This window comes from Ptychodera flava, chromosome 21 (genome assembly GCF_041260155.1).
Source record: "Ptychodera flava strain L36383 chromosome 21, AS_Pfla_20210202, whole genome shotgun sequence".
In the NCBI taxonomy this organism is placed as follows: domain Eukaryota; kingdom Metazoa; phylum Hemichordata; class Enteropneusta; family Ptychoderidae; genus Ptychodera; species Ptychodera flava.
Window position 1 is genome coordinate 2,694,622 of NC_091948.1, and position 17,781 is coordinate 2,712,402.

Below are 17,781 nucleotides of genomic sequence, written 5' to 3' on the forward strand. Positions count from 1 at the left end.
CGATTAACTCGTTCAGGGCGTACAACAATGATCAAGTTACCTCTATCAGCACGATGTAAAAGCCCATGTACAATTTCAATACCAAATCAAAATATGTGGACACATTACGACTTTTACGCGTACGGAGTGATCACTTAGCTGCTAAGACATCTTCATCTTTCCCTGAAAAGAAATGCAAGCACTCGTGTAAAGTAAGAAAGTTCTTTGTTTTGCGTCAACCCAAAATTCTGTGGGGTTGGCGGTTCAGCTATTAAAAATAACTGAAATTTATACGAAATAAGTTTTCCTTCATTTGGCATTTTTTCATACCACCTGCACATTTCTGTATAAGCTTCCCGCAGAGGATGCAACTTCACCTAATCACGTGGTTCAAGGCTGGTACGTGACTTCTGTGAGAAATTATTTTGTCACATTGTCACAATTATAGCTTACTTTTGCTTCAGATTATCGCAATTGAAGACAAATTATGCAAGAAAAGTTTTAGGTTTCTTTATTGAAAAAAACTGCGGAAAGGTAATTACCTGTCTGAACTGTTTGTGTAATGTGTCGGCAGTTCACATCAGATGGGTAAGATCTAGAGTGACTAAAATTTACAAAAACATCCGTACAATCGATCGGAGCCACAATCTGGCGACGATTTGTAATTGAATTTCATGATATCCTGTTGCAAGCCAATATTGCACGTGTAGCATGAATCAGTAAATATTTTTTAATTGTTTTGCTGTGATTTCCATTCAGTAAAAATAACGACAAGTAATGCTCGGAAAACGAAATGTTGACATGTGCCTCTGTGCACAATTATACCATCATTTTTCAATTTCCTTCCGTCCACAACTGAAGTGTGTACATAAGAAATTACTGGAATTAAATTTCATTGAGTGTTATTGAATATTTTGGTGACAGTTTGGACGATATTAGGGGCTGTGTGTTTTTCAAACAGATGTTTAATTTTGTGTCTTGTCTCGGTACGTGTGTACCGCGCTTGCTCAGAAGTAAACTTAATAGGTCAAAGGTTAAAGTTAATATCTGGCAGCTCTCGGGTCACGCCACGTAAGTCGACAAACCTCGCGTATTGTCACAACCCGGAACCATACCCGGAAGATCCCTGAACATATGACACGAAAGTTCGTAACAGGTATTTTATCGGATTCAATCTTGCAGCTCACTCGGCAAAGATATAAGCAGCAGCCACATACATACCCTGCGCAGTTGAGTCAAGTACGAAGAGAATCTGCAGAATCTGAAGTGAAAAGAGCGCGTTGATATTGCACTTCAAAGCTATAGGCCTACAGCCTACAGGTACAGTTTCTACATCCTGCTGCTGCCCAGAGATTGGTGAAGAAGACACGATGATCCGGATATTAATATTCGTCGTTGCTTTGGTGTGTACTGCTATGGTTGTGATCGGCCACGGCCATGATCATGACCACGACCATCACCACCACCATGAACATGATCACTTTCATCATCATCATGATCATCATGGCCACCATCATCATGATCATTATCATGATCATCATCATGACCACGATCACGATCACGATCATGATAGCGCAGGAGGTGGATGCAGCGGTTTCAGCAAATATTCAGCCGCATGTAACCAGCCAGTGCATACTGTAGAGACAGTCGAGGAGGAAATAATTGTCGAGGACACCCCACCCTCCACAGACCAACCAGAACTTGAAGACGATCATGAAGGCGACTCCGAGCTGACCCGCGAGGAAATGTTTGCAAGGGGACACATGAAGCCCTTCGGAGCGCACCGCCCACCGGACGGCATGGTGGACGAGTTTCCGTACATGATCGCACCGGAGGACTTTTACCAGCACTTTGTTTCGAAACACCGACCGGCTCTTTTCAAAGGCATGGCGAAACACTGGCCCGCCTACAAGCTATGGACTGATGAATACCTGCTGGAAAAATACGGTGACCTCCAGTTCAAGATGGAAACGAAGGACGACGACAAGAAAGTGTTTCTCCCGAATCGGAAACTTAAAAACTTCTTGAATGAGTACAAAACTGGCAACTTGTACTTGGTAGATGAAGTTGCCCCTGAGATGAGAGAGGAAGTGACGATGCCGCTGTGTTTGCGATGCGATGAAATCAGTACCAAGTTCTTTGTTTCGTACTTCTGGATGAGTAGCGGTGGTACAAACTCCTCCGTACACGAAGACACCGATGAGAATCTTCTGTGTGTCATAAGAGGGTCAAAGAGGGTTCTTCTAATTTCACCTACCTACTCTAGAGATTTGTATGCTGATGATGGTGATACATTAGGTATGTTGATGTGACAATTGTTTATATATGTATGTATATTGGCAAATATTATCCAAATACATCAATGAATACAACTTATGCATATTGTTGGGTCATACTATGTTTGACACTTGTGGGATGGGAATTAGATGTAAAATTTGTTCTCATGCCATTATTTAAGATCAAATAAGAACAAATTAGCTACGTGTATTTTCTTTGTTAAAGGGAAAGTTCACCAAGGCTGATTTTTACATATGTGGTGGCTTTGAGGCCGGTTATTCAGGAAAAAGCTTTTTTGTCGTTTATAACTAGTGCGATTTTTTACAAAAACGGACAAAAATAGCGGCGTAAGTTGCAGATTGGGAGTGGGAAAAAAGTGCCAAGCTTGGTTCTTTCATCACGTGATATGGCAGGGACCATTTTCCTGTAGGTATGGCATTGTCATTCACTTTTACACCTGGCTATGCATATTAGCATAACTATTGTTTATGTTATGAAAATACACACAGTCTGGCATGAGTGGACAATGACAAACCTGTCAGAAGATGGTACCTGCCATATCACCTGATGAAAGTGCCAAACTTGGCACTTTATTCCCATGATTCAAAATACATTGCCCCAAACTGCAACTTCCGCCACTATTTTTGTCAATTTTTGTAAAATATTGCACAAGTTATGAAAAGCGAAAATGGCTTTTCTGCAATAAGCAACCCCAAAGCTAGCACATATGAAAAAAATTGCCTTGGTGAACTTCCCCTTTAAACAGAATAATTTAAAATGTTCTGAACCATAATTAAGAAATGTCATAAAATTCCTTGTTAGGAATTAGTATCCCAATACTACCAAAGATACAGAAAGTTTTGTGATACACATATTAATTTGACGTTACATACCTTATAACATCAGTTGTCTATGAACTGCCACTGTTCTTATTTCTATAGGCATGTCTCCTATACCAGCCGACGTAGTTGATCTAAATAAGTTTCCCAGAGTAATGAATGTGAGGTATATTGTTGCGGACATGAAAGAAGGAGATATGTTGTATCTTCCTCAGATGTGGTGGCACCAGGTATGAAATTCCCTTAAATTCACTATTACAGAGGCTGGGCTACAATGTCACCCTGATCTGATACGGAATATCTACTCATAGCATTTAAACAGCATTATTTAAATTGCAGTGAAAATTTCTTGTCAAGTACAATCAAGATATGATCTTGGAGGTGAATGTTTATTGGACCTTCTCATAGCCAATCAGTTACAAGGCAACTTTAATCCTTGCCATAGAGTCATACTATACCCTGATGGTCTTGCCCTAAGACACCAAAAGTATAATTGCACTAGCAAATGGCGTTAGCTTGACCAGTTCTCAGAGCATAGCTTCACTCATCAAACCATGGAAGTAATTACCCCATTGTTCAAAATTAATTGTTGAGGAGTATGCGGCGGTATAGACAGAAGAGTAGATTGATGTTGTGTTGCTAAATGGATTGATATCATGTTGCTAATGGAAGGCCAAGGGAAACTCTGAATGAATACACGTTCTATTGTTGTTATGAGCCAGTACATCACAAAGACAATGTTAATATAAACCATGCTGTGCAGATAATCTACATGATTCTATTCGGTAATTTCTCTGGCAGGTGAATTCAGGAGAAGGCAGGCAACAAGCAGTGGCAATGTGGTGGAAATCCAAGCCTTGGTGGAAAGGTTCAGACAACAAAGAGGCCACACCCAGAGATCCTGAACAAGCCAAAACAGGTAGTGAGTTGAATTGTAAGTCCTTACACGTAACAGTGCCGTCCATACTGAAAACAAAAAAACAACTGAATTTGTAAAGTGGGATTTCAAAAAGAATCATTCTGTTGATTTTTGTGACCTTTTGTACACTATGGATGCACAGGGATATTGTTATTTGGTACGCCGGTAGAATAGTAGGCTAATTTGCATAATGGAAACAATTGACTTTTGTAGGGGGCCCTCTATAGCTTTGTGAAATCAACAGGACTACCTTGGATAATGTTGATTTGAAAAAAATGTTTAGCATGGACATGATCAGTGTTGCCTTCCATTCACATACTTATGTATGAATAATTTTTCAATTTGTCTGGCACATAAAAAAGTTCTCATATTATTTTTTTCTGAACCAGATATCAGCAGTCCAGAGAGGAAATACTCATTTGCCAGTATAATGTCTTACTATGAGAGATGGATTCAGAATACAAGCCATCTTGTACCCAGACCAAAGTGCCAGTCACAGTCTAAGACAATGGCTGATTATCACTTTGAGTCTGACAATTACGAAACAGAAGCTAATGTCGGTCTGGCTGATGATGAGGTGAGAATATCACAATTCATTTTTGTACATAATCCCAGGGAAATTTGTGCAAAACTGGTGATGATTGTTTTAATTGTTCAAATTTGTTTGCAACTAATTAGTAGTTTGATACAAAAGTAATCGTAAGGTGTCAAATGGAGGTCATTCAAAAGAAGATAATCTGTTGACTGTCTGTCACTAATGAATTGACGATGTTCCGCTGATTGCGAGATCTCGCGAGACTTTAATACATGCCCGTAGAAACAGGTTTCCAGCTTAGTAATACAAGTCAAACTTTGTATGGAACTAGAAAAAGTGCAGAACTGAGCAAAGATTGCAACTTCATATATTTTATGCAGTGTTTAACGTAATTAGCGACTTGTCCTGTTTTACGCAGTTTGTCCTGTGTTGCGAGAACACGTCCACTGCTAACCACATATTCTCGCGATATCTCGGAATGTCTCGCGCGTTTCGGAACATGGTCTATTCAGGTTGAACATGCCTCAAAGTAATGAGAAAACAAAATGAGTATCACATTCTGACCATAGAGGGCTCACCATTGACTCACCCTGCACAGGGTCCATTGAGCTGTAGAGCTTGAAAATATGTGCTACACTGCAATAATGTATATCTGTGAATATTTAGCATTATTAATGAGCAAAATTTCTTGAAAATAATTTCTCATGGCATTGTGTAACAGAGTCTTCTGAACAAGGACACGATTTCACAAAAGTATGTAAACAATGTACAGGTTACTGTTATGTCATTTGCTGTTATTTTCCATTGCATGATTCATCAGTAATGTATGTGACTTCAGACAGTTTTACTATATTTCTATTGATTTGCCATTCTTGTTGAGTTTACTTTAATACTTAGCTCTACCAGCGATCATTTGCTTTTGTCTTCCTGAAACCAAAAAACCCACAGTAAAAAAGTAAAACATATTTACGTTTCTTTTCAGTTTCAAAAAATCAAAGTGAAATGGAATGAAGAAAAGGCAGCAATATTTCAATTTTATCAGTTTCCTTGTCGGTTTAAGATTTGGTGATAAAATATGTTCAATAATTCTCATTTATAATCTAGGAGGAGCACATTGATCTGTACTGTGACTTTGATGAAAAGAATCCTGACAATCCGTGCGATGTTTGCACGGAAGGCGATGAAGCGGAGTGTGTGCGACAGACGCTGGACTACTGTTCCAAGTACGATGACAGAGGTTGCGTCATTATGCTTCCACAGTTGATAAACCGACTGAGTCGATCGGAGTATGAGGAACTCCTCCAGGATACGGAACAATGATCAGGTCACAACTCACAAAGAATGATTTTGATAATGAGATGTAAATTTTCATGTATATTTCAAGGTCAGAGTACAACCGTCCTCATGTTGGCAATGCGATCTCGAAACTATTTAATGTATTACTTTCTAATAGCATCATGGATGGAGCCAAATATAGATTTGTTCCTGGTTGTTAATAAAAACTATATTCAAATACCTTTTTGGAAGACATGCACTCAAACCTTTTGAAGAGGATGTTTGTTTATTAAATTGAAAATCTGACATCTTCATGCATTTCAGTTATGTTAATGAACTCACGGTTACTGTAACCATGGTAAAGTGTTGTGTCTTACTCTACAAATATGAGTGCCAACATTGTAATGCATTGTATGACATCTAATAGATTCATGAATTACACAAATTCTCGATCATTGAAAATCTCATTCAGTTGCCAAATGTAAATGCCATAAAACATTAAACTGGTGAAGAATTGACTCACTAGAAACTAAGAAAATCTTTTATGTCAAAAAGTTGCTTTTTTGCTAAAAAGATTATTGAAAATGCTTGTGCTGACTTGATGTTTATTTAGTTTACAAGTCAAATCTTGCCATCCATCTGCGAATTATTTGGTCTCTAAATGTGGCATTTTATAGTTCAGTTGGCCAATCTCCTTATAATTGGCAAATGTAATGCAGGTCTTTATTTTGGTGCCCACTAACACTGGCACGGACTGGCCTGCGGAGCGAAGTCAACTAAATTTATTCTTCTTAGGGGTCCCAGTTGATTGATTCATCTAGCTTACAAAGTAAAATCATAGTATGTATGTATCTTTGGGTTTTGTTTAACTTACACAAAAAAGTTTAATTAATTTTTTGACATCCTCCGTTATGCCTACATACACAATAATGAAAGATTTTTGTTATTGGTCCTTCAGAGGAAAGTTATGCATATTGTTAAATATAACCATCAACACTCTGGCAATCTCCGTATAGGCATTATATCAAAAGCTGTACAGGTCAGGTGATTATAGCCAATGGCTATTCAATTTGTGTATGACTGGAAAGCTTGAAGAAGTTATTAATAAATGATGGACTTCAATCATATAAGATGTAAGCTCACAGTTATTGTTCATGGACTTGGACTGTTTTTATGGTGATACAAATATTTGGTATGATTCAGTCAGCTGTGTAATTGATTAAAAGATGTGTCCAGCAAAGATTGTGTACATTCAAGTGCACCTTTCCATTTCACTTGAAATCTGGATTATAATCACCATGATGAGACAAATTCAGGCAGATGTTTGTTTCCCACAAATAATCACTAAATCTATGATATTTTTATAATTTTCACATCGGAGACTTGTTTCCCTCTCAAAGAGAGGTGAAAACAGCAAAGGTTAAAGACTAAGAAATGAACATATGATAAAGACCAAGCATACGTTTAATTGAAAACTTCACTGCACAGTTGGTGGGTGATCCAAATATCCAAAGGGAAACTTACATACACTGTCGCCTTCGTGCCTGTTCAGGGTGTCTTTACATGTATTTTTTGTACCTTCTTGCAAAGTTAACAAGGCAGCTAAAAAGTGTTGTTTTGTACGGAGAATTTGTGCATGAGCTAAAGACTTTTTCCAGAGTATGTGAATTGCCAGTCTTATGTCCAAGTTTAAGGTGTCAGTTTCAACTCTGCAGGAACCCAACTGACAGTGTATCTACCAGCTCTCAGATCTGTGTGAATGGAATTTACCGTCTGATAATGCTGTTACAGAATGTTTTAAGGACATGCAAACTGTTCCCAAGATGCTTTGCCAGCTCCCATTAAAAATCAGCATATCAACACAAAGCATTGCTCAAAATGAGGTACCATTTAATAGTGACAATAAGTACAGTCACAAGCACAACTGTGATTTTGGTTATCACAACAGAAAAACATTAGTTTTGCTGTAGTTTCACAGATTTCATGTGTATACTGTATGTGTATACATATACATCCATACACTACATCTCATACACAAATATGCAGATACTTAAGCTGCAATTTTGATACATATTAGAATTCATTGATTTATGATGCAGGTAATTATAGAAACTGATCAAGGATTGAGTATGGGTCAAACATGAACTTTTCAAATCAACAGTATATTTTCTGAGACCAGCAACTGATTAATAACAGTATATATAAAACTTTGGAATTTCTTGCTATCATGTGAAACTCAAGGATCATGTAGAATTTATTATATTCAGAAATCTGATCTGTTTTGAAGATTTTCAAGATATCTTTGCATTCATTTTTGGTTAATGATATTCATTGTTTAGTTCATAAGTAATCCTTTTCCCTTTCCTGAAATTTATTTTGATGTGTTGAATTTTTTTCTTAATTATGAGCATTTTCGTTACACACAAAAAACGTGTTTTGTAGAGACAATTCTGCAAGATTGGTAAAATTCTGTGGGCCAAAATTGGATGTCGTTTTGAATTTATCTCTGAATGTTTTTGCAAGGGCCTTAAAAGACAGAAAACATTGCTGGAGTTCTGGGATTGGGATTGAAAAAACAATTGAAGAAGGAGTCTGCAGAAATGTGAATAAAGTACCACACACCGCTTTGTGTTGTGATGCATTTGCAATAAAAACACCAACATATGCTGTTTTCTCTAAAAGTCTGTGTTTGTAATCTTTTAAAAAACACCAGCAGGAGTGCCTTAGGAGTCAAGTATTTCACCAAACTTCCTGAAGTGGATCAAATATTTCGGTTGTGCCAGTGACTGTACACCTGTATTTTTCACAAGTACGATTTCTGAAATGCTTTTTGTATGGTAGGTATTTTGAGACCAAAATTTTGAAACCTGATGTCATATAAAATAAATGAGTTTTGCAGATAGTGGTTCATTGACGCAAATATGTTCAAAATCAAACAAAATGAATCTATAAGCTTATATCATTGTAGTCAAAATATAATTTGTGGACCAAAAAGCCCTGGATCTGACAATAACAGAGGGCTTTGGCAACACAACTTTAGGACATATGATTTTTTTATCCTTTATATACTCCTGGTGTTATCCCAAAGGGCATAATGCATATGTCGGTAACCCCACCTCCAGTCGGAATTCTGTTCCACTGCACAGAAATCAATAAACAGTTACCAATGACCAAAGAATTTTACATGCATGCGTTTTTTTTTGTTCTATTTAGTTACATCTATCCAGGTTTACATTGAACACATCCATACACTGTTTGCTTCATGTTTTCTTTCAAACATCCCGCCCCCCACCGCACCATTGAAACACCCTACCAGAAGCCTTCATGAGTTTGATACAAAGTGTACAAGCACTGAATATACTCTGTCACAATGCATCTTGAACGATTACTGCAGACAGAATATTAGTAAGGCCAAAGTAATTAAATTCTTTGTTTTGCGTCCCCACCCGCGTAGGTTTTTAAGGTTTTCATGAAAAAACACACACAATGTATTAGAATAGGGAATTTTAGGACATGACCGCTTAGCTTTTCAGAACTAAAATTTTGTTACAATTTTTTATTTGCTGCAATCAAATTATATTGTGTTAATTTTTGTGTGTGTGTTTTTCAGCCGCTTAGGTGCGTACCTTTTCCCATTTTGAGTGGACGCAAAACAAAGAATTTATTACTTTGGCCTAAGTTGCATATTTTGTTTAAATCGTTTCTCTTGTTTATTGTACAATGACAAAAGATTAATTGAGCACAATTAAAGCTTTGGCAATTTAAGGCACAAGTGTTTTCTTTATAGTACTATGTGCTGATCAAATCACCTTGACTGGAGCCCTCTGGTGACACACCAGAGAAAAGTGTGGGCATGAAGTTTGTTTATTGAGTAGCTCGCAACCCCTGGATGGCTGTACTGTGTTGCCTTATCTTACAATAAATGTAGTGCAGCGTGGCTATAGCTACCAACATTTGTTATACAGGGAATCATAGGGTCTTACTCAAGCAAGACCATTGAGGGCGCACCAGTGTGTGGAAGATTACTTGAAGAAGAAGCCAAAAGTGTGGAGCAGAAAAAGCAGGAAGGATGTCATGGTGGCTTCGTTTCTTTTCTCTGCACATGAACAAGCTTATTGTAGAGCCACAGTCCCTCCACACATCAGTTTGGAAACGCCTGGGTCATTATTTTTACGGTGCGCCTTATAGTTTGATAGTATGTCTGTGTTTGTAATTGTAGGGCTTCATTTCGGTTTGAATACAATCCATCCCCCACACCAAAATAAACACCACATTTCATGTGATACCTGTCATAAAAGTTTATTTTCAGGCACAATTTAGACTTGGATCACGTATTGGAATGCGGGCGAGCTACCGTAGCCATCATTTTGTTTTACGGAAAACAAAACAACAAAACCAAATGTGCACGTTAAAACAACAGACGTTTCCCGACCGGTGTGTGAAGGGACTACATTCATAAACCAAAAGATCTGGTCGCTAGAGGACGCCTCGCGTCCTCCATTCCGACTAAAGCCAAACAAATAAAAGGTTTGTTTCTGGTCATTGACATGTGGGCTAAAATGACGCGGCGACGCGATTTTTTTTTTCAATTTTTTTCAATTTTTAGTGGAATTTGATACATTTTCCCCTCTTTTCCTTAGGGGCAAGTGAAAGACAGGAAAAAAAGTTGACACGCACTTTGAAGTGATGCAGGCAGTGACCAGAAACAAATCAATTTTTGGGGGGCCTAATGATCTTTTGCATCATCTTCCATACAGTTATGTCACAAACGGTGAACAAAAAAGGACAGAAACACTCCGATTCATTTAGACATCCATGATTTTTAATATACTTGCACATACTCTTTACAGCCTTTACACTTTTATACATTCATAAGAAGACAAACTGAAATTTTCAATGTACTCACGATGACAATAAATAAATCACTTTTTTGCAGAAAAAATTTCTTCGCAAAAAATTTGACAACACTACTGCATTTAGTTATGTGTACATCTTTAATACACTGGAGTCATTAAATTCTTGACAAACATTCCTGTTTTGTCATAACTTCATTACATTTCCTTATTGAAATCTCTAAAAGCAAAATATCACGATCAGAAAAATTAAGCTAAGAGTAGGTCAAGTTGAAATTTGCTACATTTGACATTGACAACAACACATGAAGAAGAGTTTGTCCAGCAAAACAAAACTTGAACACGGCCACGGAAGTTGGGCGGATGTGCTGTGATTGGACCGATGAAAAAACTGGACTATGACAACCCCCAACCCCCTGCTGTCATGACAACAAAAGCCGGTAGAATTTATAAGCAGGTGGTTCTGTTGCGAAGATGAAAGTGTAAATCTCTTGAAAAATGAGCACATCTGATCTTGCATACTTACAGATTGAGAAGAAAAATACAGACCTATTTTTGACAGAATATACGGCTCTACAGAACTGGTGGTAAAAATTCTAAGTACTATGGCCTGCTTTGAAATTGGAATGAATACAATAAGACACTTGTGAGTTGGGTTCATTCTGCACCATGGGGGGCCCTGGGGAGGGGGAAGGGGAGGTGGTCATATATACTTACAACAGTATAATGCTTTCTCTGCTGAAAATACCATTACTGAGAGCCAGTGTATTTAGAAATAATAAATTCATCAGAATAACACTGAAAACCAGGAACGTTTCACCGATGACAAAATAAAACAGCTATATTGCATTTTGGCAGTCACTTCAGTTCTCTGGTTTTTTGTTGTGCACTATGAAAAAAAAAATCAGTAAATTTTCACTTCTGATTCAAAATCATCACCCAAAGAGTATGTCTAACATAGAATAGTGCTGCTCAGAGAGAATTAGTCACTTGTTTACACGCAGACAATGTTCAATGTGTGTTCTGAAAAACATAACATGATTTTATTGTGTGCACTCTTTACTGCGCAGAAAGCCTCTCTCAAAATGCTGTGAGGTTTCCTTGAAGGAAATCATGAAATTTGATAGTAAACAAGACATGAACAACTACAAAAAGGTTGTGTAGAAATGAAAATAAAACGTATAATTTTTTTATAAACTGTCCTGGAAAAAATGAAGAGAACATGCATACGACATTTCACGAGAGAGTCTTGAACTAGATAGAAAACACTGCTTTAGATATGTGCAGTCTACAATGCTGGCAATGAGACGCTTGATGTCCACAGACTCTAGGAATGCTGAATATTGCATGACTTTGATAAATTTACATTGATACGGCAAATGCTAGAAGAAAACAAAGTCAGCCATGGTGTGAACAGAGGAACTTCTGTCAGCTGCTTTCTAATGTAATTCATTTCAATTGAAAAACTTTTACCCTTTACATGCCATGCCTATTTCCTCATTGGCCCAGCATGACAAAGCAATTGGAAACAAGACGGTTCAACTGAATGGCAGACATTGCAGGGTTCAGGGTGCTGCAGATTGATTCAATTCTCCTGGAATTCTGAACCATAGAACAGAGAACAGACTGTAATCCTACTTTTGTTGATTTGAGTGACAAATGAATCCAACAGAAAATGTCACAGGTCCTATCAGCTAAACCCCTTCACCACCATGGTTTTGCCCAAACCCATTGTTATCAATGGTCAGTGTGGACCTGTTTACGGGGAATTGGGGGTGAACAGGTTAAAGCCACTGAGGGCCACCCCTGCTTGTTTCGCTCCCTAATCACTGGATACACAGGTGTCTGGTGACCTAACTTGCCAGACTTGGATATCAAAATTGAACTCACAATACAAGAAGTGCCTACATGATTTGCATAACGCCTGTAATGCCCACTTGCGATGAAAAAAGATCTCTGGTGTCCGTAAAATTTCACAAGCTAATATGCTTGATAACACAAGTGAATGGCACTTAACACAAATAAAGTTGGCTTTTGCACTACAGAACCAAAATGAGGCAGCACCATTTCACTCCTCATTCACAAATTCAGCATTACCAATACAATGGGGCTAAACCATGTCTTGGTTGTGGAAGGGGTAATCGAGGTCACTGATACTGATAGATGAGATGACAGAGAAAGGTCAATGACTGAGTCAGACATTGGAAGTGACATTGCACCAAATCAAAAGGCCAGTCAAAAAAAAACCCTGTCAGTTTCCAGGTGGACTCTCACATGAACACCTACAACAGGAGTGTGCTCAGACTTTGAAAACAATACTGAAAATGAAATCTTAACTATGGCACCAACTTTACTTCTATTTCTCTCTCGCTGAGACAAGGAAAGAAACTTCCATTTAAATACTCCTGACAGTGGCAACACCATTTCACATCTGACAGGCAAGAAGAAACTGACAGTTTCTCAACTGAAATGCTTCTCTACCAACTGACAAAGAAAGCTTGATTCAAGAACAAGCTGGACACCAACAGAGACATCACCACAAATGACATACATGAAGTTATTAACAACTATTTACATCTTCCATACAGATATTTCTCTAGCTCACTAAATACACAGGGTTGGGAAGCCACTTCATTTTTTTTCTGTGCTTTTTTTTTTATGGTTGATAACCATGAACACTTACTGGGGAGAGGGGTATTTCATTTTCAGATCTAATGACTTTGAATTGGCGTTTGCAAAGCCATTATTGAGGTTGGACTGGGTGCTACAGAAGAAGCTGACCCATTTTGGTTTTCGTTTCTGAACATGAACAACAACAAGACGAGACACTGGAAAACCAGCCATACAGTCAACAAGAGTGTTGGTGAATACCATTCTGGTAAAGTCTTCACAACTAACAAAGTCATCTCCAAATTTCAGGTTGGGATCATTTTATAAGTTCCTTGTGTCTTTACATCCCCAATAAGCTCCACGGTCAATGGTTATAACTTTGTCCATAAATGCTAGAAAACGTTATTTCAATCAACAGAGATCATATTTGAATTTTTCTGTAGAAGCTAGGCCTTGTCTAACTCTACCTATAATATCTCTGAGGAAACTTTCAGACTACTCCAATCATTTGACCTTTTTCAGTGAATTCTTTAAATCCTTCACTAACATATTGCCTATCACCATTTTTTCACAGTTCACAGTGATGTTTGCCTCTCCGCTCTCTGCTGACTTGATTGTTACGAGGCACAGTGAAGTTCCTGATGATGTACGGCCTGCAAACCTGTAGGTCCGACTGTCGATGTCTGTCACTGGACACACCTGGACGTTGGCGACCTCAGCGACACGTTCGTATATCTTCTTGGTCTCGTTGTTGTCTGCGGGGATCTCTACTTTTCCTGTGTTCTCATTCATTCCTCGTAATTTGCCTGACAAAGTGAAAATGTTGAAAGGAAAGAGATTCAGAGATAAAGTAGCAACAAAGTCATATTTTCTCAAGACAATGCTATAAAAGCACGATATAACAGACCCATATTCAAAATTTTCTCACATACATTGAAGTACTTAAACGTCACACATTTCCTGCACACACAGACATACACACATGGATGCACACACAGACATACACATATGGATGCACACACTCATATGAACACAGAACTCTGCCCATAGCATTTCCCCCACATAGTGTTTGATCAGCACTGAAGTGTCAAAATCAGACTTGGTACTTACTTTGTTTGGCGAGAAAGTCATTTTCACTCAGTGAGAGGGGCTGTAAGAGTTCTCCAACTGGTGCATTTATTGTCACATTGAATTTCCTACTCTCAGTGCTAGAATACATAGAAAAAAAACATTTTGTTTGTGAGAACAATTTAGATGTAATGATATTTGGTAGACATACAGATAAGCAAAAATACATACATACATACAGACAGACATACAGACAGACAGATTGACAGACCTATGCAAACTGATCCTGTAGCTCACTATACTATGAACACATAGAGCAAATAAGAGCTAAAAACAATTCTAACCAACAGCTCTCTTAAGACACTCAAGTTTTTGTCATTGTACAGACTATGAATGCGATAAAAAAGCCCATTTCAACACCATAGGCACTGCAATGGTTACATTAATTGTGGTTTGCCTGAAGTTCATGAATTCTGTAATGCCTGCAACATGATGGAAAGTGATCTCCGAGCCAAGACTCACCAGATTTCAAAAACTGCTGGCTGTGTGGTATCACAGAAGTCCACACCCATAGACGTGTTCACTGACTGACCCACGGCCAGTGATTGGACTTCCTGAAACTCATGAATCTTCATATTGCCCTGTAGCTTACGCTCACCCATCTTGATGGTCTTGATTGGGGCGTCGCTGGTGTTGGTAAATGTCAACTCAATTGCTACCATGTTGGTGGAAAAGATGCAGGTTCCCCTGGTGAACCTGTACACTGCACTGAGGCCCAGACCCTGCATTCTGTTTAACAGCTCGTATGTCTTTGTGGGTGACTTCATGGCAGTGGTGACCTGTCCAGACGGAAGCAAGTTCCCTTATTGAGCACTGATGATATTGTTTAACACCTCTAATACGCCAACCCATATTGGTTCAAACAATGCCACAGAACAATTACAGCTCATATTTCAACTCAATAATATCCTAGAGGATAAGATATGGCAAAGCTGAGGAGTATTTTTGAATGAAATGAACACATCTGAAGAACACAGGGTCCATTCTTCATTATGAAAAATAATGTATTTTCTTAAGGGGCCCTCCCATAGCTTTTCTATCAACTGAACCCCCAGGACGGTGCTAATTTGTTACGCTGTTCAGTGTGGGCACAGTCTTGTTCAATCTTGTCAAGGAATGATTTGTCAATGATTCCTACACCTAAGGGAAATTGAAATCCACTTTACCCAAAGCAACTCAACGTGTAGGCCCATAAACACTCTGAAAATTGGGACTTAAAACAAGGCCGAGGAAAATGACAGGGATAAATGACACTGTAAATTTAAGCTCCAGCTGAAGTTTGATAAATGGCTTTTGAGAAGTACTACACACATCTGGACATAGCATTGAGTATCCATGTCCTTTGTATACCTAATGATGGTTACCTTGGCACTTCTCACAATTTTTTAACTACTTACACATCAAAAGACTGCAATTTATCATAACCTTCAGAATTTTCAAGGATAAAGATACATACAGCTGCTGCCGTGGTAATACTTACAGAAATTGTGCTACCTTCTGACAGTGACAAGCCTTGTAGATCTGATGCTAGAGATGGTACTAAGAGATTGGTATCAGCCACATGGTTACTAACATTGCTAGGAGGAGGTCCAACTACATGCACAGAGGAAAAAAAATAGAAATTTCACTAAAAGTTATATCTGTGTCCTCATAATGTCATTGACAATTTCATTTTAATCATCTGCAAGCTTCACATCTTGAAAATGTTTCCACATACTTTTATAATGATTTTTTACAGAGAATTCTATCTCTCACAACACAAACAGCAAAATTTAACCCTTTGCCTCAAGAGAGCCTGGGGGTAACAGTCACACCGACAGACAAAATTCAGCTGAGCATATGCCAAATGTAACGGAGTGTATGCTAAATTAAACAAAGAGAGTCCCAAATTTAGCTGAAATTATACTTAATTTTCAGTAACATTGCAGATTGAACTATCTTCTTCAAGTTCTACTGGATTTGATGATGATGAGTCTTTCATTCACTGTCAATCAACTGTCAGAATTCAACTTTCTAATGGTACTCATTTTGAACTTGAATTATTCACATTATTGGATATTTCATGGGCACAAAGGACATCTTCAATGCAGAAGAGGAGAAAATATGTCAACTTGACTTTATATTAATTCCCTTATCAAAGGTTGCCCACATGGAGCAGAAAGGTATAGAATAGAATTTCAGAACTCACAGCTATCTAGGTCTAGGAGTTGTACATCATTTTTAGGCTTGGATGGCTTGGATGGCGATGCTTTCTGCGTCTTCTTGCTGTCTTTCTTGGGCGACTTGACAGCCTGTTGAGAAAAGACATCACATACATGTTACAGAATGACCAACGAATGTTATAGACACAGAGTGTTGGTTCATCAAAACAGTGAAAGTCAATTTGGTTTATCCTGGGATGATAGAATCTAGTTTTTTATCTGTGAGTTGCAACTCACCAGCCATTGGACCATGTAGTCGCTAACTGTGTACCAGTACACAATTGTTATAATGACTTACTAAGAAAATCTTGCCAATCCACTGATGCACATAAAGGCAATCAATAACTTAGCCACAACATCTAAAGTTAAACTGCACCATATGAAAGGTTAAAGGTTAATCCACTTTACCTTTTTGGGTTTCTCTTCTTCACTGTCACTATCAGAATCTTCATCACTACCATCACTGCTTGAATCACTATCACTGGACGACGATGACGAAGACGACTCGTCTTCAGATTCAGACTCAGAGTTTTCACTGACGGATTTCTCCTTTTTCCTAGTCGCCTTCTTCTTCTTCTCTGTCTCTTCCTCACTCTCACTGGAGGAGGATGAAGATTCACTGCCGGATTCATCATCGGATGAGGAAGAGGAAGAACTGCTGCTGTCGGAGTCGCTCTCTGAGAATTTACAGCCAATTAATGAAAGGATTTGATGTCAGCAAAACACCATACCATATGATATTTTTGTGGAAAAATAACAAATAGTCCACTGGCACATGAAGGAAATATGCCTTCAAACTTAGGTTCATCCAATACCATACTATTTTGCTACAAATTACACACTGAATATTCAATAGCGACTTGTCCTCCAAAACAACACTCTAAACTTTACTATTCAAAGTTATACTAATCCTGGTACAACAGTGTTTCCAAATATTTGTTGTTGCATTTGAAAAATGCATATTACATTCTTGTCCAGACAATTTCGGTTTCTGCTGTTATTGACAATATCAGAGGCCAAGTTTGGTGATGCTAACTATACACAGCAAAGTTATTATTGACCATAGTAATTTTTAGATTTCAAATTTTGGTCAAGATGAAGTCGTACCATCCATCGATGGAAACCACCCATATGCTGTTTCCTCAATTCTGACTGGACTTGCAAA

The 17,781-nt window shown here is 38.2% G+C and overlaps 2 protein-coding genes across 4 annotated transcripts in view; one reads left to right on the forward strand and one right to left on the reverse strand.

Annotated features, from left to right (window-relative positions):
* Positions 1-1,008: 1,008 nt before the first annotated feature.
* On the forward strand, positions 1,009-9,002 carry LOC139121094 (uncharacterized). 3 transcript variants are annotated; one of them, XM_070685718.1, is made up of 5 exons: positions 1,009-2,277; positions 3,198-3,325; positions 3,897-4,014; positions 4,404-4,591; positions 5,654-9,002. In XM_070685718.1, exons 1-5 carry the CDS (start codon positions 1,350-1,352, stop codon positions 5,867-5,869), a joined length of 1,578 nt encoding a protein of 525 aa, XP_070541819.1. In that variant the 5' UTR covers positions 1,009-1,349; the 3' UTR covers positions 5,870-9,002. The 3 variants fall into 3 exon arrangements, with proteins under 3 accessions (XP_070541819.1, XP_070541818.1, XP_070541817.1); XM_070685717.1 differs by having other exon boundaries at positions 1,039-2,277; positions 3,897-4,017; XM_070685716.1 differs by having other exon boundaries at positions 1,087-2,277; positions 3,897-4,029.
* Positions 9,003-10,624: 1,622 nt separating this feature from the next.
* The window catches only part of LOC139121099 (AP-3 complex subunit beta-2-like), a 31,587-nt gene continuing 24,430 nt past the window's right edge, over positions 10,625-17,781 (reverse strand). Inside the window, exons 17-22 of the mRNA XM_070685731.1 lie at positions 17,025-17,293; positions 16,604-16,706; positions 15,896-16,008; positions 14,878-15,194; positions 14,398-14,495; positions 10,625-14,093 (exon numbers count right to left, since the gene is read on the reverse strand). Of these exons, the coding sequence (XP_070541832.1) occupies positions 13,792-14,093; positions 14,398-14,495; positions 14,878-15,194; positions 15,896-16,008; positions 16,604-16,706; positions 17,025-17,293 (1,202 nt within the window). The 3' untranslated portion in view covers positions 10,625-13,791. The remainder of the gene's footprint in view (positions 14,094-14,397; positions 14,496-14,877; positions 15,195-15,895; positions 16,009-16,603; positions 16,707-17,024; positions 17,294-17,781) is intronic.

Coding starts and splice junctions, on each gene's coding strand:
- LOC139121094 (XM_070685716.1), top strand. CDS start 1,350: ATGATCCGGATATTAATATTCGTCGTTGCTTTGGTGTGTACTGCTATG. Junction 2,278..3,197: donor TGATGATGGTGATACATTAG/GTATGTTGATGT, acceptor TTATTTCTATAG/GCATGTCTCCTATACCAGCC. Junction 3,326..3,896: donor CTCAGATGTGGTGGCACCAG/GTATGAAATTCC, acceptor TTTCTCTGGCAG/GTGAATTCAGGAGAAGGCAG.